This window comes from Aspergillus luchuensis, chromosome 1 (genome assembly GCF_016861625.1).
Source record: "Aspergillus luchuensis IFO 4308 DNA, chromosome 1, nearly complete sequence".
NCBI lineage: Eukaryota > Fungi > Ascomycota > Eurotiomycetes > Eurotiales > Aspergillaceae > Aspergillus > Aspergillus luchuensis.
Window position 1 is genome coordinate 4932050 of NC_054849.1, and position 16716 is coordinate 4948765.

At 49.7% G+C, this 16716-nt stretch overlaps 10 protein-coding genes across 10 annotated transcripts; 3 read left to right on the forward strand and 7 right to left on the reverse strand.

Moving 5' to 3' along the window:
• Positions 1 to 18: 18 nt before the first annotated feature.
• AKAW2_11657A (signal recognition particle 14 kDa protein) lies at positions 19 to 497 on the reverse strand (the record flags this gene model as incomplete). The annotated part of the gene is made up of 2 exons (XM_041684165.1): positions 19 to 393; positions 471 to 497. The coding sequence occupies 2 exons, from the start codon at positions 495 to 497 to the stop codon at positions 19 to 21; spliced, it is 402 nt and encodes a 133-aa protein (XP_041538377.1).
• A 315-nt stretch (positions 498 to 812) lies between these two features.
• On the forward strand, positions 813 to 3474 carry SGD1 (MIF4G domain-containing protein; the record flags this gene model as incomplete). Its single annotated transcript, XM_041684166.1, has 2 exons — positions 813 to 2226; positions 2276 to 3474. The coding sequence occupies 2 exons, from the start codon at positions 813 to 815 to the stop codon at positions 3472 to 3474; spliced, it is 2613 nt and encodes an 870-aa protein (XP_041538378.1).
• Positions 3475 to 3671: 197 nt separating this feature from the next.
• On the reverse strand, positions 3672 to 5084 carry AKAW2_11659A (uncharacterized protein; the record flags this gene model as incomplete). The annotated part of the gene is made up of 2 exons (XM_041684167.1): positions 3672 to 5018; positions 5070 to 5084. 2 exons carry the CDS (start codon positions 5082 to 5084, stop codon positions 3672 to 3674), a joined length of 1362 nt encoding a protein of 453 aa, XP_041538379.1.
• Positions 5085 to 5518: 434 nt separating this feature from the next.
• AKAW2_11660A (uncharacterized protein) lies at positions 5519 to 6014 on the reverse strand (the record flags this gene model as incomplete). The annotated part of the gene is made up of 2 exons (XM_041684169.1): positions 5519 to 5730; positions 5789 to 6014. 2 exons carry the CDS (start codon positions 6012 to 6014, stop codon positions 5519 to 5521), a joined length of 438 nt encoding a protein of 145 aa, XP_041538380.1.
• A 529-nt stretch (positions 6015 to 6543) lies between these two features.
• On the reverse strand, positions 6544 to 7440 carry AKAW2_11661A (uncharacterized protein; the record flags this gene model as incomplete). The annotated part of the gene is made up of 1 exon (XM_041684170.1): positions 6544 to 7440. The coding sequence occupies one exon, from the start codon at positions 7438 to 7440 to the stop codon at positions 6544 to 6546; it is 897 nt and encodes a 298-aa protein (XP_041538381.1).
• A 408-nt stretch (positions 7441 to 7848) lies between these two features.
• AKAW2_11662A (putative MFS monocarboxylate transporter) lies at positions 7849 to 9244 on the reverse strand (the record flags this gene model as incomplete). The annotated part of the gene is made up of 2 exons (XM_041684171.1): positions 7849 to 8969; positions 9043 to 9244. The coding sequence occupies 2 exons, from the start codon at positions 9242 to 9244 to the stop codon at positions 7849 to 7851; spliced, it is 1323 nt and encodes a 440-aa protein (XP_041538382.1).
• Positions 9245 to 10090: 846 nt separating this feature from the next.
• On the forward strand, positions 10091 to 11054 carry AKAW2_11663S (putative alpha/beta hydrolase; the record flags this gene model as incomplete). The annotated part of the gene is made up of 5 exons (XM_041684172.1): positions 10091 to 10098; positions 10166 to 10294; positions 10371 to 10566; positions 10639 to 10954; positions 11020 to 11054. 5 exons carry the CDS (start codon positions 10091 to 10093, stop codon positions 11052 to 11054), a joined length of 684 nt encoding a protein of 227 aa, XP_041538383.1.
• A 415-nt stretch (positions 11055 to 11469) lies between these two features.
• Positions 11470 to 12950, forward strand: AKAW2_11664S (uncharacterized protein; the record flags this gene model as incomplete). Its single annotated transcript, XM_041684173.1, has 5 exons — positions 11470 to 11714; positions 11766 to 12094; positions 12160 to 12458; positions 12531 to 12696; positions 12778 to 12950. The coding sequence occupies 5 exons, from the start codon at positions 11470 to 11472 to the stop codon at positions 12948 to 12950; spliced, it is 1212 nt and encodes a 403-aa protein (XP_041538384.1).
• A 1760-nt stretch (positions 12951 to 14710) lies between these two features.
• Positions 14711 to 15088, reverse strand: AKAW2_11665A (uncharacterized protein; the record flags this gene model as incomplete). Its single annotated transcript, XM_041684174.1, has 1 exon — positions 14711 to 15088. The coding sequence occupies one exon, from the start codon at positions 15086 to 15088 to the stop codon at positions 14711 to 14713; it is 378 nt and encodes a 125-aa protein (XP_041538385.1).
• A 78-nt stretch (positions 15089 to 15166) lies between these two features.
• Positions 15167 to 16343, reverse strand: AKAW2_11666A (uncharacterized protein; the record flags this gene model as incomplete). Its single annotated transcript, XM_041684175.1, has 2 exons — positions 15167 to 15616; positions 15681 to 16343. 2 exons carry the CDS (start codon positions 16341 to 16343, stop codon positions 15167 to 15169), a joined length of 1113 nt encoding a protein of 370 aa, XP_041538386.1.
• Between the last annotated feature and the right edge of the window lie 373 nt (positions 16344 to 16716).

The window sequence follows — 16716 nt, forward strand, 5'->3', positions numbered from 1 at the left end:
AAAAAGAATTCAATAAAATCACCCCTTAATAACCTTTCCCCCCTCCTTCTTCCCCTTCGCCTTCCCCTTCTTCCGATCCCTCTTCTTCAACCCCGTCATCCCAGCCTTACACACCTCCGCATACCTCGCATAGAACGCCTCCAGATCATCAGGGCTCACCACCGTTGATATCTTCACCTTCGATGCTGCCGATCCTGACTTCGATACCTTCTTCTTGGCCTCGGCCGTCCTGGGGTTCGGGGCGTTGGTGTTGCCGTCTGTCGCGCGGATGAGGATGGATGGTTGCGACGCTGACTCGGTGGTGGTGTTGAGGAGGGGCTTCTGCGTGAGGTACACTGATCCGCGAGTTCTCTGGGATGTGTTATTTAGGAGGGTGGTGAGGGAGGTGAAGAACTATTCCATTTGGAAGTGGGTGTTAGTTGAGTAATACGTTGGGTGTAGTGGTGGTTGTGGGGGAGAAGGGAAAGTACCTCCTCGTGGCCCAAGTGTGCGGGCATTGCGTTGTATTGATTCGATAGGTGTGGTCGGGGTATGTGGAAGGAGATGTGACCGTAGTGCTGAAGTTAAGTTTTCGCACCTCAATTGGCAGTAAACCGCAAACCAACTATAACTTCTCAGCGATAGTAACAGCTAAAGACCAGCCAGCGGAGATAAACGCATCCACCCCCCAAAGTCAGTTTAGGTTGGCTCTCACCGCCTTCGTCCTCCGCCTCCGCGGGACCAATTTTGAATCGGCATTAAAAAAAGTTCAGATCCAACCCTCAATCAGCATCAACACTTATATTAATCTGGAGAAAAATAGGTTTCACACCATGCGACGTCCTAGACATAATACGACCTCCTTACCGAGGGACCTGCGCGCAGAGCTCGGAATCAGAGATACCTACGGCGAGAAGAAGAATAAGCGCAACGGTCCGGCATTGCGGAAAGAGCGCCGTCGAGAAGAACGCTCCGGGAAGAAGCAGCCTCAGCAGCAGCGACAGCATCAGCGGGGACCGCCTCCGAAGAAGAGGGGCCGGTATGACGATGACGAGGATGGGGATGAGGATATGGGGGATTTTGATGAGTTTGATTTAGATGAGGGGGATGATGATGAGGATGCCGGTGATGTTATGGCGAAACTTGCTAAGGCGAAAGCGGCGAAGGGGAAGGCTACTGCTCCTGCTCCTGCTAAGGAGGAGAAGAAGCCGAAGTCTATTTTGAAGAAGGCGAAGGTTGAGGAGAGCTCCGAGGAGGAGGATGATATTGATCTTGATGAGGATGAGGATGAGGATGAGGTGACAATGCGACGCCCGGTATCCAAGACGGTTCTGTCGAAGCTCGAGGAGGACGACGCGGAAATTGCTGCGCTGGAGAAAAAGCTTGGTTTGAAGAAGGGCAAGAAGCTCCCTAAATCCTTCGAAGAGGATGGGCTGGGTGATCTGCTGGGCGATTTGGATGAGGACTCGGCGGATGAGGGCCGGAAGCGCAAGAGGGAAGCTGATGAGTGGCTACGGAGTAAGCGGAGAAAGGCGCAGGGCTTGGAGGAGCCTGAGGAGGAGGATTCTGAGGAGGAAGATGATAGCGATTTGGGAGATGGGCTTGAGGGCTTTGACGACGATGAGTCTATGGGTGATTTCGATGAAGATGAGGAAGAAGGAGAAGAAGAGGAGCCGGCTCCTAAGAAGAAGGAAAATCCCTACGTCGCCCCAGTCAAAGAAGCCGAAAGCCGTCCCCAGAAGTACATTCCTCCTTCGCTTCGCGCGGCCTCCAACTCGGAGGATGAGTCTCTCGTTCGCTTGAGGAGACAGGCTCAAGGTCACCTGAACAAGCTGTCTGAAGCCAATATGGTCTCTATCCTCGCGGAGTTCGAGAAGCTCTACCGGGATCATCCTCGCCAGAACGTCACTTCGACCTTGATCTCTCTGCTCTTCGGGTTGATCTGCGAAAGATCTGCCCTGTCGGATACTTTCATCATTCTACATGCGGGTTTCATTGCTGCAGTGTATAAGATTGTGGGTACGGACTTTGGCGCAGAAATCGTGCAGAAGATTGTCGAGACCTTCGATGCCCGCGGCGATGAACGGGGCAAGTTCGAAGGAAAGGAGACCATCAACCTGATCTCTCTCCTGTCGCAACTATACAACTTCCATGTCATCGGAAGTCCCCTTGTCTTCGACTACATCCGGCTCTTCCTGGAAGAAATCAACGAGGAGAACACCGAACTGCTCCTCAAGATTATCCGAAGTACATTATGCCCACCCCTCCCTTCTCAACTCCATACTAACCACATCAGACTCCGGACCCCAACTCCGACAAGATGACCCCTCCTCCCTCAAAGACATCGTCCTTCTCATCCAGCCCGCCGTCGCCAAAGCCGGCGAAGCCGCCCTCTCCGTCCGTACGAAGTTCATGATCGACACCATCACCGACCTTAAAAACAACAAGCTGAAGTCCAATGTAAACGCCAGCATCAGCACCGAACACATCACCAAGATGCGCAAGATTCTCGGTTCTCTCAACAACACACGAGTCATCCGAGCCTCCGAACCTATCAGCATCTCCCGCGCTGATATCCACAACTCCGAGAAGAAGGGCAAATGGTGGCTCGTCGGCGCCAGCTGGCGCGAAGATCCCCTCGTATCCGCCCGGAAGGAACTCAACGGCCTCCCTACTAACAACACCCACGCCGACGTCTCAGACAGCGACTCCGAGCCCGACCTCGTCAACATCGCCAAAGCGCACCGCATGAACACCGACGTCCGCCGCTCCATCTTTGTCGCCATCATGTCCGCAACCGACTACCAAGACGCACACGTCCGCTTGCTCAAACTCCGTCTCAAACGCGCCCAGGAATTCGAAATCCCCCGCGTCCTGACCCACTGCGCCATGGAAGAAGAAGCCCACAACCCCTACTACACGCTCATCGCGAAGCGGCTCTGTGGCGAAATGGGCCGTCGCATCAAAGTATCCTTCATGTACACGCTATGGAACATCTTCAAACGCATGGGCGAGTCCGGCGACATGGACGATAGCGATGACGACGACGCCTTCGACGACGAAGACGACCAGAACAAACTCGAGATGAAATCCATCGTCAACCTGGCGAAGATGTACGGATCGCTTATCGCAGACGGGACTTTGAATCTGGGTGTGCTCAAGATTCTCAACTTCGCGTACCTGCAGCCGAAGAGCAAGGCCTTTGTGGAATTGCTTTTGATTAGTGTGATTCAGCAGTCGCAGAAGCAGAAGAAAAAGAAGTCGAAGTCGAAGTCGAAGGATGAGGATGAGCAGGATGAGAAGGCGCTTCTGGAGATTTTCTTGCGCGCGAGAGAAACGCCGCAGATTGTGAAGGGGTTGATTTTCTTCTTGAGGAAGGTGGTTGCGAAGACGGATATTGTGCCGTCCGGGAAGGAGTTGAAGGTTGTTAAATGGGGATGTAAGGTTGCGGTGGATGCTTTGAAGGTTGTGGTTAAGGATGGGGATGCGGAGTGATGATGTACATATGTGTTTTGTGTGCAGTGTGGGTATGGCGTTTTGGTCATGGTGTTTGAGGGGGTAAAAGCTTGCATATATAGATTCATTTCTTTTGCATTTCATTCGAGGATTGAATGTTCAGCATGATGTTGAAATATCGCATTGTTGCGTGTTTGGGTATCAAATAATGTACATGGTTGACTGTATGAATAGTACTATAAGATTAGTTCCCATTCCATTCCCACGTGCCATTTACCTGCACTTTGCATGTATGAACGGTCCGATTGGGAGAGACCGTCGAGGTCAAGGCCTACTTCTAAAGCAGGAGCAGGCTCTCCTAGATCTACCTCCCAAGCTAGTCCCCGAAAGACTCCGACCACATCCCCCGGTTCAAGGTCGGGAATGTGAGTCGCTGAATGCCGGGACTTCTGTTGTCGGGGTGGTCCGAGAAGGAGCACGTTCTTGGTCTGAGTTTGGAATCGAGTATCTGTCGCGTTAGTCTCGGAAGGATCCACGGTATGGCCCTGTGCGAATGCCAAAGCGCCGCAACTCGGCAGGGCCGATTGACGAGCACAGGTTATCCGGATGGCTATCGCGTATGTGTCCAGTGAAGGTGGATCCGTTCTGCGGTAATGGCTCGGACTCGTTTGTTGCTGTTCCCTTTTTGCGCCCATTTCCAAAATCCAGCTGCGCACTTCCGCCGCCATGCCACCAGGAACATAGTTGTGCGCTGCAGAACGATGACGGCCGCGCCGTCGGAGTGCACGAGAGGAAGGCGAGAACGGCGTGGGGATGCCGGTGGGATCGTCGTCCTCCTGAGGGGAGAGAGAGCGAGGCAGGACGAATGCTGGTGTTCGCCGCTGTGAGCTCGGGACTGGAGTTGCGGTCGAGGGTGGTATTGCAGTGTTGACTTGAGTCTGGCTACTTGGGGGTAGTTGCGACGCGGATAGCACGAAACGACGGGGTTGAAGAGAGGAGGGGTTGATGCTTGCTGGTGTTACAGGATGTGGTGTTTCCGCAGGCCGCTCTGGTTTCCGGAACCCCGGATCTGGACGTATTTGCTTTGGTGTTTGGAATTGTACCGATAGAGTTGTCTCGTCAACTGCTGCTGCTGCTGGAGGGTCCGGGGAGGATGACAGGATCCTGTCGGCGTGTCTCCGTCGTTGAACGGAGGGAGTGTTATCAGCGTCATTATGCCCAGAGACTCGACGCCTCTTCTGACGGTCTCTTATAGATCCGAATACTTCATCGAAGGCGGCGTCGAGCTCCCCTGGCTCTGGTGGAGAGCTGCTCTGAAGCTCGCCTTCGTTAGGTGCAGCGTCATCGTCTGGCTGGTCCGAGTCTTCAATGAACTCTTTCGGGCGAGGAGTGGGTACCTGCTCTCTCTCCCGTTTTATATTACGTGCAGACGGAGCAGGTGTGGCATATGCAAAGTCATCCCGGTCAATGGAGTCGATCTCTTGAGATGGCCTCGATGAAGCAGGTGTTTGTGAGAGGAAGAACCGCGGAGTTGACGCGAATTGCGGGCCTGCGCTGCGACGGGAGGAGGCACGAAAGGGCGTCTAGACGGACTTAGCTAGGGCTATATGGATATTGACAGGGGATGCGCGTACAGCTACTGGGGGCATTTAGAATAAGCTAGCGGGGAGGAGCAATTGTGCGACAACATATCGTGACGCGTGAGTAGATAAGTTGATGCATCCACCGTGATATCATTTGACTGGTCATTATCATTCCTCTTTGGGAAAGCGGTCACTTGTGTAGCTAGTATCGCCTAGCCCCAATATGGTGTTGATCTGCGATATGATCTGCTTTGTCTGATTGGCTGTTCCATATCCCTCGCTGTGAGCATCGAGCATCCCAGCATGACCAAGCATTGCGCTTTATCCAGATAGTGACTATGGTGGGCTACAACTTGAGCAGGAACAAAGTATGTTATAGTAATAATAGTCATAACTTTGTGTGTGTGTGTGATTTTCAACAAATGACAGTCATAAGCCTCATTACTCCATTAACCACAGTAGCCGCCCTGCTCCACCACCCAACAGTATAGATAAATGCATCACTCTTTTTGCTCGACATTGGTATCCGGGGACACTGATTTCCGTCTGCAGTATTCCGTAAGCGTCACTTCATAGTTGCATGTGTGTGTGTAGAGGGACACTGACTTATTGAACTCCTCGATCATGCTCGCCATATTCCCCGCACCACTGGATCGTCGGTCTGGATGATCGTTTGCCGAACCCCCAAAGCTCCCTAACAGTGAGTTGATTGCTAGCTCCTCATCAGCATGTATTTCATTGAATAGTTGACAAGGGTAGCATCAACTCACCCATTTGATTCCGGTGGCGTTCCTCTTCCGCGAGTTGCTGCTGCAGGGAGCTCCGGCGTCGATCGTGCTTGAGGTGGCCGTACTTCTGAACGAGATCCATAATGATATAGTTTTGTAGTAATTCTCTAGTAAAGGTTAGGTGAGGAAAGAAGCTAGATTCTGCAGCAATTTGGTGGATAATATCGGGGTTTATAAGTGTAGTTGATTCCCTCCCTTTCGACGTCATTACATCATGGGTTCCCCTTGCACCATCATATGATTGCACAAATAATGTGCTCTACCTCGAGAGAGGCACTAACAGGGACCTATAGATTTGTAAGATAGACCAGCAGATCGCCAAGGGATGCGTCATAGTTAATTGTGTTGCCATCCAGGCATCGACCTATAATAGTCCCTATGCTGGGATCTGCGCATTGCTTGGCGTCACCGGCTGTACCAGGCAACTAACTGGCAACTGGTCAGTGCGATTGCCGACGCTGCACGGATGGCCACCTGCAGGTCTGGTTTGAGGTCAATGCTTTTTGTGACAAGCTGGCGATCACTCGGAGTACTATGGTCAAAAGTACTTGGCAGGGGAGGTGTCTTCTGTTAGTAGTATTGTGATAGTATTAAGCAGCCGTTTGTATCCGGGTGGGCATACTTCGCCGGGTCACTCGTATAGTAGTGCATCACACAACTATGTCTCAAGTCACACTCTCTCCAAGTGATATATACACCAATCAAGCCATCTTACTGTACATCTGAACAGCCACAATCTATTTCATCCCCTCCAAGATCGGAATCAAATCCACCAACGACCGAATCACCACCCCCTCCTTCCCCCCACCTTCATCTCGGGGAACATAAACTCCCTTCCACCCCGCATCAACAGCAGCACGATAATCCTTGTCATAGTCATCGCCCACATGAACACGCACCCAATCACCATCTTCCTCACCAGCCCCTACCAGCCTCTTCGCCTGCCGCTCAGCCACGTCAAAGATCACCGGACTAGGCTTCTCCTCTCCAGCCTGATAACTCGTGATCACGAGATCAATATCATCAACCCTTTCTCCATACTCTTCAGTGGAAATACTCGAAGGATCCTCGAATCCCGGTAATTTCAAACTCTCGATTTCCTGATCCGCTCTTCCCTTCCCTACACTCAGCCCCAATGACTGGAGCACAGCAGGCACCCTGTCATCTGAGTTGGAGAGGACTCCCACAACTATCCTCTCAAAAACGCCCAGTTTCTGACCGGTGGTTTTGATTTGCCTGAGGCGTTGAAATAACTCGCCCGCGTCGTTGTAGAGCGCGTAGCCTTGGGAACTCGCGAAGCGATCCAGTAAGCCCTGGATTAGCTCATCTGGTAATTTGGTAGATTTATTTGCCAAGACCTGTCGGAACGTCGTGCGTATAAGCTCCTCCCACCACTGCCTTGGTCCGCCGTATTGGCCGCGGATGGCATCCGCGCGGCCATAGTTGGGCCGGCGGCGGGATTGCGCTTTGTAAGCGGATTTGAAGGCTGGTTGAAGGATGGATGGCGTGAGCTCAGGAGATTGTTGAACTTTGAAGGAGTTAAAGGCGGAAATGTATTGTTCGGGAATGGGGTGGCGCGGATGAAAGATTGTGTTGAATGCGTCTATGGTTAGGAGGAGGGTGCGGGGGCGCATAGTAGTTGGTTCCTGGATAAGTCGGAGGTTTGGTTTGCGTTGTGACGTCTGTGATGTTTTTTGTTTTATTTGACTGTGAGCTATGCAGGATGCGGGGATATAATGTGTATATGATTTATATCGATTATTTGTTCGTTAATTCAATTTGGAAGAACAAAGATGAAAGAGAATGTTGAATTGGAGATGATCGGCCTGAGCAGGTATTTGATAACATCCTGTTATCGAGTCGGTCATGTGACTTCCAACTATAAGAGTAGGGATGTTCTTCATCAGAGGGCTGAAAGAGCAGGAAAAAGGATAATTCATCTATGTTTACTACCATAACTCTTGAAGTACTTAGACTATGGCTCTTCCACGAACTAAGCAGTTTGGCAGACAAGATCATGAAACTACTCCTTCTTGGAGGAATTATACTTTAACCTTCCATCTCCACTTCCAGTCCAGCAGAGCCCATCGAGATAATATCAGACCAACAAGCCCGACCAAGAGCACGGCCGAGTAAAACCCGATAAGAATCTGGGGTGTGGTCGATTGAAGCAAGTCACCTCCGACGGGAACAGTCAATAAAACCCCGAACGAAGCCACAGAGTACAGGGTACCGTAAAACCGACCATACTCTTCAGTTCTGCAGAGCTGGCCAGCACATACAGGAGCAAGGGAGATCCAACCCCCAGAGCCAAAGCCAAAAATAGCCACCACGGTGTATAGGGTCTTCACATCGTGAGAGCCAACAGGCAGCCAGACCGTTGCCATTATGATAAACGTGAGCAGCACTAGACAGAGCAGGATGTTGAAACGGCCGATCTTGTCGGCCGCAAATCCGGGAAGGACTCTTCCTACTAAGCCAAAGCAGTTCAGGACTGTGAGCGAGTAGAACTGCACATCCGTTGGGAAACCAGCAAAGCGGACGTATGTTGGTAATAGTGCCGCGCAGCCGAAGATGATGAACTCGAAGGAGAAGACTGCCACAGTCAGAAAACAAAGTCGAGGGGATCGAAAGGCCCGGAAGTCAATTGTCGCTTTGCTGTTGCTGCCAGCTGGCAGGCGGCCTTTGACTAGGATTATTGCTGCTGCGTAGCATCCCAGGGCTATGAAGGCGATAACGCGGATAGACCACGTCCAACCGTATTTTGAGAACAGGGTCCGTAGAATTACTGGGATGGTAGCACCTCCAGCCGATGACCCACCCATGCAAATGCCTGATGCTAGGGCGCGTCGACGGTGGAACCAGTGGCTCAGGACTGAAATTGAGACTGTTGAGACAATGGCTGAAGCGATCCCTCCGAGAATGGAAAGGCACAGAATGAAGTGCCAGTATTTTGTACACTCAGCTAGTAGCATATAGGAGGTGAAGCTGGCTGCGGATCCGCATGTTAATAATACTCGAGGGCCGTATCGATCGAACAGTGGTCCGACCTGGACCCCAAGAAATAGAGTCAGAAACACGAAAATTGCGGTGATCCAGCCAACATCGCGGATGCTGTATTCGGCAAGCTGGTGCTCACTAATGTAGTCCTGGACAGTGCCAACTAGGTATTCAAGTCAGCTGTTCGTAGTAACTTGGGTCCCCATGCAAATGAGGTCATGACATAGTTGACGTACCTGCTGCTTCAAATCCAAATGACGGAAACATCAGCAAAAAGGATCCCAAGAGGCACATCCATGCCTCTCGACCACCTTCGGGGAAGGCCTGGCTGACTCCGGGCCCATCTGCCGGTTGCTCGGTGTCATAGATGCCAGTATGAGATCTTAGTTCAAGCTCTTCGGGAAGCACGGAAGAGTCCTGCCGGGCCGACCGACGCATTTTGCATATAAATTATAAAAGTGATGTTGAAACGATGTAAATGCTGCATTCCCGTAAAGTTGGAGGGCGTTCAGTCATGAGCCCTTCATTATAAGGGTTGCTTGCGTGTGGGTCTCAAAACGAAGGGGGTCGTCACCGAAAGGGCGTGAAGTACATAACTCGGTTCCGATAATGAAGTGACCCAGACTATCAAAAGCCCACACCAGTACCGACATAATCAGGTCTTGTCCTGCTTATGAAAACCAGAAGAACAAGGGTGATACTATGTAGCACAGCAATAATATACAACTTGCTTGTCCTGATTACAAACAGTAACGAGACGAAGGGCCCGAGATCTTCGGATTCTGCTGCCGAAACAATAGTGTTACCAGAAGCAACGTAATATTACATATATGTATAAGGGATCGGCGCGTCAATTTCCCTGAACATTCTGGCAAATCTCTCCCGGAATAACGAGACAGTAACGGACTCCTTGACTAACTATTCCTAGCGATAGAGTCGTTAACTACATTCTGTAATTAAAGCAAGCGACATTCCTTACTGTTTATGTTAACCAGTCAAGACCATATTGCCCTCAATGTTGCACTCAAGACATCTCTGCCGGCATTTACATACCGCGGCACGACGGATCCCATTAGCTTATGAACTCCATCGACCACCTACCAGCAACGCTTCGACAAGCCATAATGCTACTCCAACCAGGCCAATTCTCTTCCTGCATGGATTTTTAGGCTCAAAGCGTGAAAACAGACATGTTAGCAGGGAAGTATTTCCGCCTTTGCTCTGTCTAGGTGCGCCCTAACAATCTCAACAGACTACTCGCTAAAGATCTCTCCCGGCCTGTGTATGCTCTGGTATGTACCTTCCTTCTCTGGGTGACCCGAATAGCGACGTACTTGGAGGAGTAATCCGAACATCTAGCCAGGATATGCGGAACCACGGCGAATCCGGTCATCATCCAAAACACGACTATATGGAGATGGCACTGGATGTAAAATACTTCATTGAAAGACACCAGCTTCGATCGCCGACTGTTATTGGCCACTCCATGTATGCATCGACTGTACTCACTCAGCGCTCACTCTTTCGTACAAGATATTATTATGGCTGACACATGGATCCTCAGGGGAGCTAAAACAGCATTAACTCTATCCTTAGAGTCTCCGACCCTAGTTAAGGACGTAGTGGCCATCGACAATTGCCCAATCCGCTTGCCACTGGAGTCAGACTTTGCTCGGTATCTGGAAGGATTGGCGAGATTGGGAGACGAACGGATCACGGACTATTCGCAAGCTGATAGGATCTTGACTCAATATGAAAAGGTAAGATGCCGTGCTTTTTGACGGTATCGGTTCTGTAGCTTTCAACGATAAGGCTAAAAGAGGAATATATAGTCTCCCGCCATACGGGCTTGGCTCATTAGCAATCTTCACAAGAAGCCAGATACACCTTTCCTCCAACTACGTGTGCCTGTCGAAACCTTGAGCACAGCCATAAGACCTCTTGGCGAATTTCCTTATCGTGTAAATGAGGGGAGCGAAGCCATTAGGCAATTCAATGGTCGTGTGCTCTTTTTGAGAGCTCTTCAGAGCAACTTTATCCCTGAATCAGCACTGCCGCTGATCAATTCCTTCTTTCCGTCTTCTGAGATCGTGGATATCGACTGCGGCCATTGGATCGTTCAGGAGAGGCCCGAGGAGTTTCGTAAAAGTGAGTCGCATAGCCTTCACTTTGTATAGTGTTGGGTAGAACTGACATACTTACCCGGGCTTTAGTTGTTGGTAAATTTCTCTCAGAGCAGGGGTATTAGCTTGGTCCGTCTCCTAGTTGTATAGAGGCGCTTTCCGATTGCCCGGGGACAAGAGTGAACAATAAATCACTATCAGATAGTATAGGAAAAATCAAACCTGGCGTGAGCCAGAAAAACTGCGTCGGATTGCAAAGGGGGTGTGGTTTGGGGCACAGAGGCCTTGGCATGATGTAGGCAGTGACCAATGGTCCGGAACTGCCGCGTCAACTCACCAGCATTCACTTGCTCATCTACAGAAATAGAATCCTTCTGCTAAGTAGCCATGATTCCGTCGATGTCAGCTGTTAGGAGAAATCCTGCAGCTCACTTTCTTTCTAACAAGATCGTATACCGCACACAATCCCCATCACTGTTTGTATCTGCCTCTGGATCAAGAATTTCTCTTTGGAGAGCGATATCATCATCACCATCGTCAATGAAGTCCTCCACGGTGAGTTCCATTATTGCACCGAAAATATCTCAGAATGCACAGAAGTTCCCGACTAGTGGCTTCGACATTATCCAGTCTGATCAAAAGGTGGAAGAGGAAGAGTTACCTGACTACAAAGCACACCGATTCTATCCCGTTCGACTGGGTGAAATATTCCAGAACCGCTATCAAACAGTGGCAAAACTGGGCTTTGGCTCCTCATCAACTATATGGTTGTCCCACGATTTGATGTATGTTCGAGAGACTCTCAGATTGTTTTACAATTAGACTAACTTGCAGAGAAACGGCCAATATGTTGCATTGAAAGTCTATGTGTATACTTCTTCGGTTCATCGCGAACTCCCGTTCTATGATCATGTGAAGAAACAGCTACAAACAAGCTCACACCAGGGACGATACAACATTCGCAAGTTATTGGATTCCTTCACCGTTTCCAGTCAAGATGGGACACATATAGTCCTTGTCTTTGAGGCCGCACAGATGAGTCTGCGTGACATGGAGGTCGTGTTCCAACAGGAAGGATTCGATGAGAATCTGGTGAAAGGTGCCATTACCGAGCTTTTACAGGCGGTGGACTTTCTCCATACGCAAGAACAGGTTGTTCACACTGGTATAGTCTTCTTTCCTTCGAGCAAGCAAGCTTCTAGAAGAGTGAACTAATCATCCCCATGATAGATATACATCCTGGAAATCTTCTCCTCGGAGCCTATGACAACCAGTCGCTCAGTGCACTGGAACACGAAGAACTTGTGTCACCAGTACCTCGCAAGCCGGTCTCTCCCACTCGGACTATCTATCTATCACGCCTGATGCGTTCTCAAGTAGGTCCAATGTTGTTGTCTGACTTTGGCGAGACACGTATCGGCCCAGGGCCCCACGGCGGTGATATTATGCCCCTAGAGTATCGGGCACCCGAGACATTGCTCTATATAGGTTGGAGTTACCCTGTCGATATCTGGAGTGTAGGTCTTACGGTATGTCACGGTTCCTCCCAGACAGCATGGCGTTTTGTGACAGCTTTTTGTGATAACTGAAATGGACTGCAGGCCTGGGATCTTCTCGAGCCGAGAATTCTTTTCACAGCACGAGATGAAGATGGTGATTTATATGATGCTGCACATCTAGCACAAATTATCGCTGCACTAGGACCGCCTCCCCCCGAATTTCTAAGAAGGAACCAGAAAAGGAGAAGCGACTTTTGGGACTCTGATGGTAAGCAGTATCTACCAGCTGACAGTGCAATTAACCGGTTGTTCTTGTCCCTTTTTCTCCCTGCTGATGCCTACTATATAGGAAAGTGGCTGGGCCTTGCGCCTATACCGCATGACCGGACAATGGAACGATTAGAATCTCGACTCAGTGATAAGTCTGGCTTCCTACGGTTCATGCGAAAGACTCTTACTTGGTTGCCCGAGAAAAGAGCAACAGCAAAGGAGCTTTTACAGGATCCTTGGTTGAGAGGCTGAGCTAGCTGATATCTACGATTATACTTCTGTTATGCTTAGCTGATGACTGAGTGGACTTCGCGACGAACTCTAATAAGTATGACCAGACGAGGTCGATGCGGTGTCCGTTTCACCATTATGACAAATGTCCCTGTGCTCATGTTTTCAAAATTTTGTAGCCAGATAGCCAACTAGAATCATGGTATGGGACTGAGAACTGTGCAGTTGTATCAACCAAACAGCATGCCTCCTGACATCCTTAGTCCTCAATCTTAACATAGGAACTTCCGTATGTCTAGTATCTCCCTGGTAGCAGCAATGAATTTTTCAAGTGGCATCTCCCCAAATTTTAATTTAGCCCTTGATTCGCCTTGATTTCCCCGCCGTAATTGTACTTCGTATGGACTAGATCTAGTATCAGGATCTCCAAAGACCTGAGCTGACTTGATCAGGTGAGCTTTGTATTGGTGAAGTGGCTAGGGCGGGTCTGGTGAGAAATTAGCGCCCGGCCTGGATCGAAGGAAGGTGGAGAGGCCTCCACCGTCAGATCCCCATATATAGGAGTCTCTGTACCGGAGAGTCTTTTTACTCCTCCTACACAACTTCATCCTCCTCTTCCCGAAACAATTAATTATCGTATTCAAGCTCTCAACCACCTCTAGTGTCTACCAGTAAGTTGGGTATAGTCATCGAGATCAATAACATCCCCCGAGCAGCAGGTTAACTCGGAACAAATCCTACTTAATAACATCCCACGGCAGGACAGACAGCACACATCACTGACGCGGGATTGTTTATAGATGACAACATGACGCTAGAAAAGCAAGACAATTCCAGACCTCATTCGCGACCGGTCAGCAGAACGAGACGGTTTTTCGAGACAATGGCCATTACATCAGTGACCTCCATAATCGTCGGTACTTTAGAAGACGTCTTTCTTGCGCCGGTGGATTCTCGCTCATGGCTTCATTTGATATTATATATCTCTTGTTACACGATTTCCAATTTTCTGTATGAGAGGCTTAGGCCTGTCTAGATGTATATATATGAAATGTCAGAGTATCTCCAGTACTCATTAAATACACAGACAATTGCCTACGCATAACGCATGAGCAATGGAGTTGTGCTCATGTGTCCAGGCCTTCCGATGAGGGGCTTTCGGAGTCATAATTCTTGTTTACCCCAGACGTCCAACATTGGATTGGAGGAGCTGGTCAGATTGGGCTGACCCAACGTGATGTCTCGGATGTCTGGCCCCGATGTTACATTTGGATTGATCTGCATTCTAGGGCGACGCTAATATCAGCACCATCTCCACATGTCAGACCTCCATACCTTCGTTCATTGGACTGTTGATTCGCCGGTGCAATCCGAAATCCTTGATATAAGAAAAAATCGCGCAATATAGTGCGGTTTGGTGTCCCTTCAGAAGCATTATCCTGAATCGTGAATTCTGTATCATATCATTTACAGATACTCTCTGTCATCCCTAGCCACGATGAAGATATCTCATGGAACCACGTCTGCATACGCTATTCATTCTTTTCTTCTGCTGGTAGGGTAGCAAAGGGATGTCTCTGTGCTCTGTAACTGAGGTACTCAACTAATGGGTTTGGCTTTCCGGACCTGCATAGTGCTTGTTCAGAGTATAATTTCCTGCATTTCCATTAAAGCGCCGGTGTTACGGTCGAAACAGGGCATGTCTTTCTAGGATACTGTTTGCCGCTGAAGACATTGACGAAGCCACTGATGATCTTTTCATCTTATCCCTATGACCATCTTCAATTTCGTAACCTGCAGGCCGAGCTAACTAAATACGGCATGTTGTATAGTACCTTGTCACTCGATGCTTCATTGTTCACCACAGACGATGAGGAGCTGCGAGGTTCTATAATTGCCGCTGCAGCGAGAATGAATTCTTCCTTGGTCATTCTCCCGTTGTCCATGAAAGCTTTGTTTTCCTCGATCTGCTCCAGGTCTTCATCATACTTATCTAACTCTCCCACCTTTCGCAATGCGAATGCCTCCAGTTCTTCTGCACAGTCAAATTCTTTCTCTCGCTTGGCCCAGCCATCGGCTCCAAAATGCTGTCGAAGCTTCGTAAAAGGAAAACTTCGGTGATCGTTGAAGCCATATGAGAGGAGTATGTGGAGCCACATGGCTCCCGATTCTTGCGACCACTTGACGAGGCTAGAAAGCTCTTTCTCTTCGTGGCCTGGAGTCCTGGCCTCTTCCTCCTATAAAATCCGGGTGAACTGATCTAAATACTTGAAGTACCTTGCAGCGATCTCGGGTGGCTCTTCGCCATTATAGTCCCAGGCGCTATTAACAGGTCTGTCCTGAAGAAGCCACCAGGGTGCCGAGCCAAACAGCTGCGCGGGTCCTATATAGGACCACTCGAGGTCTACTACTCCAACGACAGTGAGATCATCCTTGCTGCGGACGATCAGATTGGCAAGGCCGAGGTCGTCGCAAATCAACTTGAAATTGCCATGGTTATATTTCGGATGGATCAAGTCTGGCACGAAGGATCTTAGTGCCTTAAAAGCCATATACTTGTTTTGAGCATCGTATTCGCCGCAGACTGAATTTGGTTGGTGTACAAGCTGTTTCCAGTCCTGACCGACAACATACTGGAAGTATTCGGTTGTCGTCGCAAACCCCTTGGTTCGGTCACCTGGGAACCACTGATTAATCAATTTAGCATGGCCTCAAATGGATCAAGGTGTATGTACCGAATGTATTCACTACCCCATTCTGTAGGATGCTGTGTGCCTTGAATGTTAGCGGCCGTGGCAGGGAAGTAAAGCGATGAGCTTCAGTCAGTGGTGGCGGTGGCAGACTGCCGATCTGTTCAAAATCGAGTCTGAATAGCTGAAGCAGGAATCCTGCCATCTGTCTATAGATAATTTCGACATCATGGTCACTGATGTCCTCCCTCATAAGTCGGCTGGGGCGTTCGGCACTATGATCTTGGAGAAGATCACTAAGGCTCACCCCGTCAATAAAATCCATTATGATAAACGGACCGAGACCAAGCGGGTTGGTGGCAGCGGGACCCCACGCGCGGACTCTTGGTACCCGTACTCTTGGGACGGGGATGGCAGTCCTCTCGCGGATGAGGCGCAGGGCCGTCACCTCCATCGCCACCTTCTCATCGGTGTAGCCATCGCATATTTCCCCCTCGCGAGGGAAACGTACCATCCAGACAGTGCGGTCACTGAAGACCATTTTCATCCCGGCATTGAATGCGCCATGGTGGAATGAACCCTCAAGTTCACAGGGAAGTTTGTCGGGATGGAATGTAGATACCCACAGGCAGAGACGGCCCAACCTGTGAGTCTCGTTCACCTTATCGACGCAAATCTGTCCCTGCACCTCATGGACAAGGTCGACAAGTGCGTTCGTGTCCATTACATGAGTGTGGGCTTCAATGGAAGAGTGAGAGATACGGGTATGGTGAGGAAGCCGATTGAGAGGCGCGAGGTGGACAAAGTAAGGGGGACTTTGGTCCGTTTCGTGGTCGGGCAGCACGAGGTTCTATGCCTCAGGCGTCACCGAGGCAGCTTCTCCATCCAACGTATATCCTACTCATCGAAGTGCTGCAATTACCGATAAATCACTCAATCTTCAAGGTAACCGACTAGATAAAAAGGCGCCCCGCTTCTTGACAATGGCCTGGTAATAAATTCCAGAAGATCTAAGTGCTGATAGATTACTAAATACACCTACAACCGAATAGAGATAGAATCATATAGTCTAATATAGCTTACTCTGTAGTATGAGC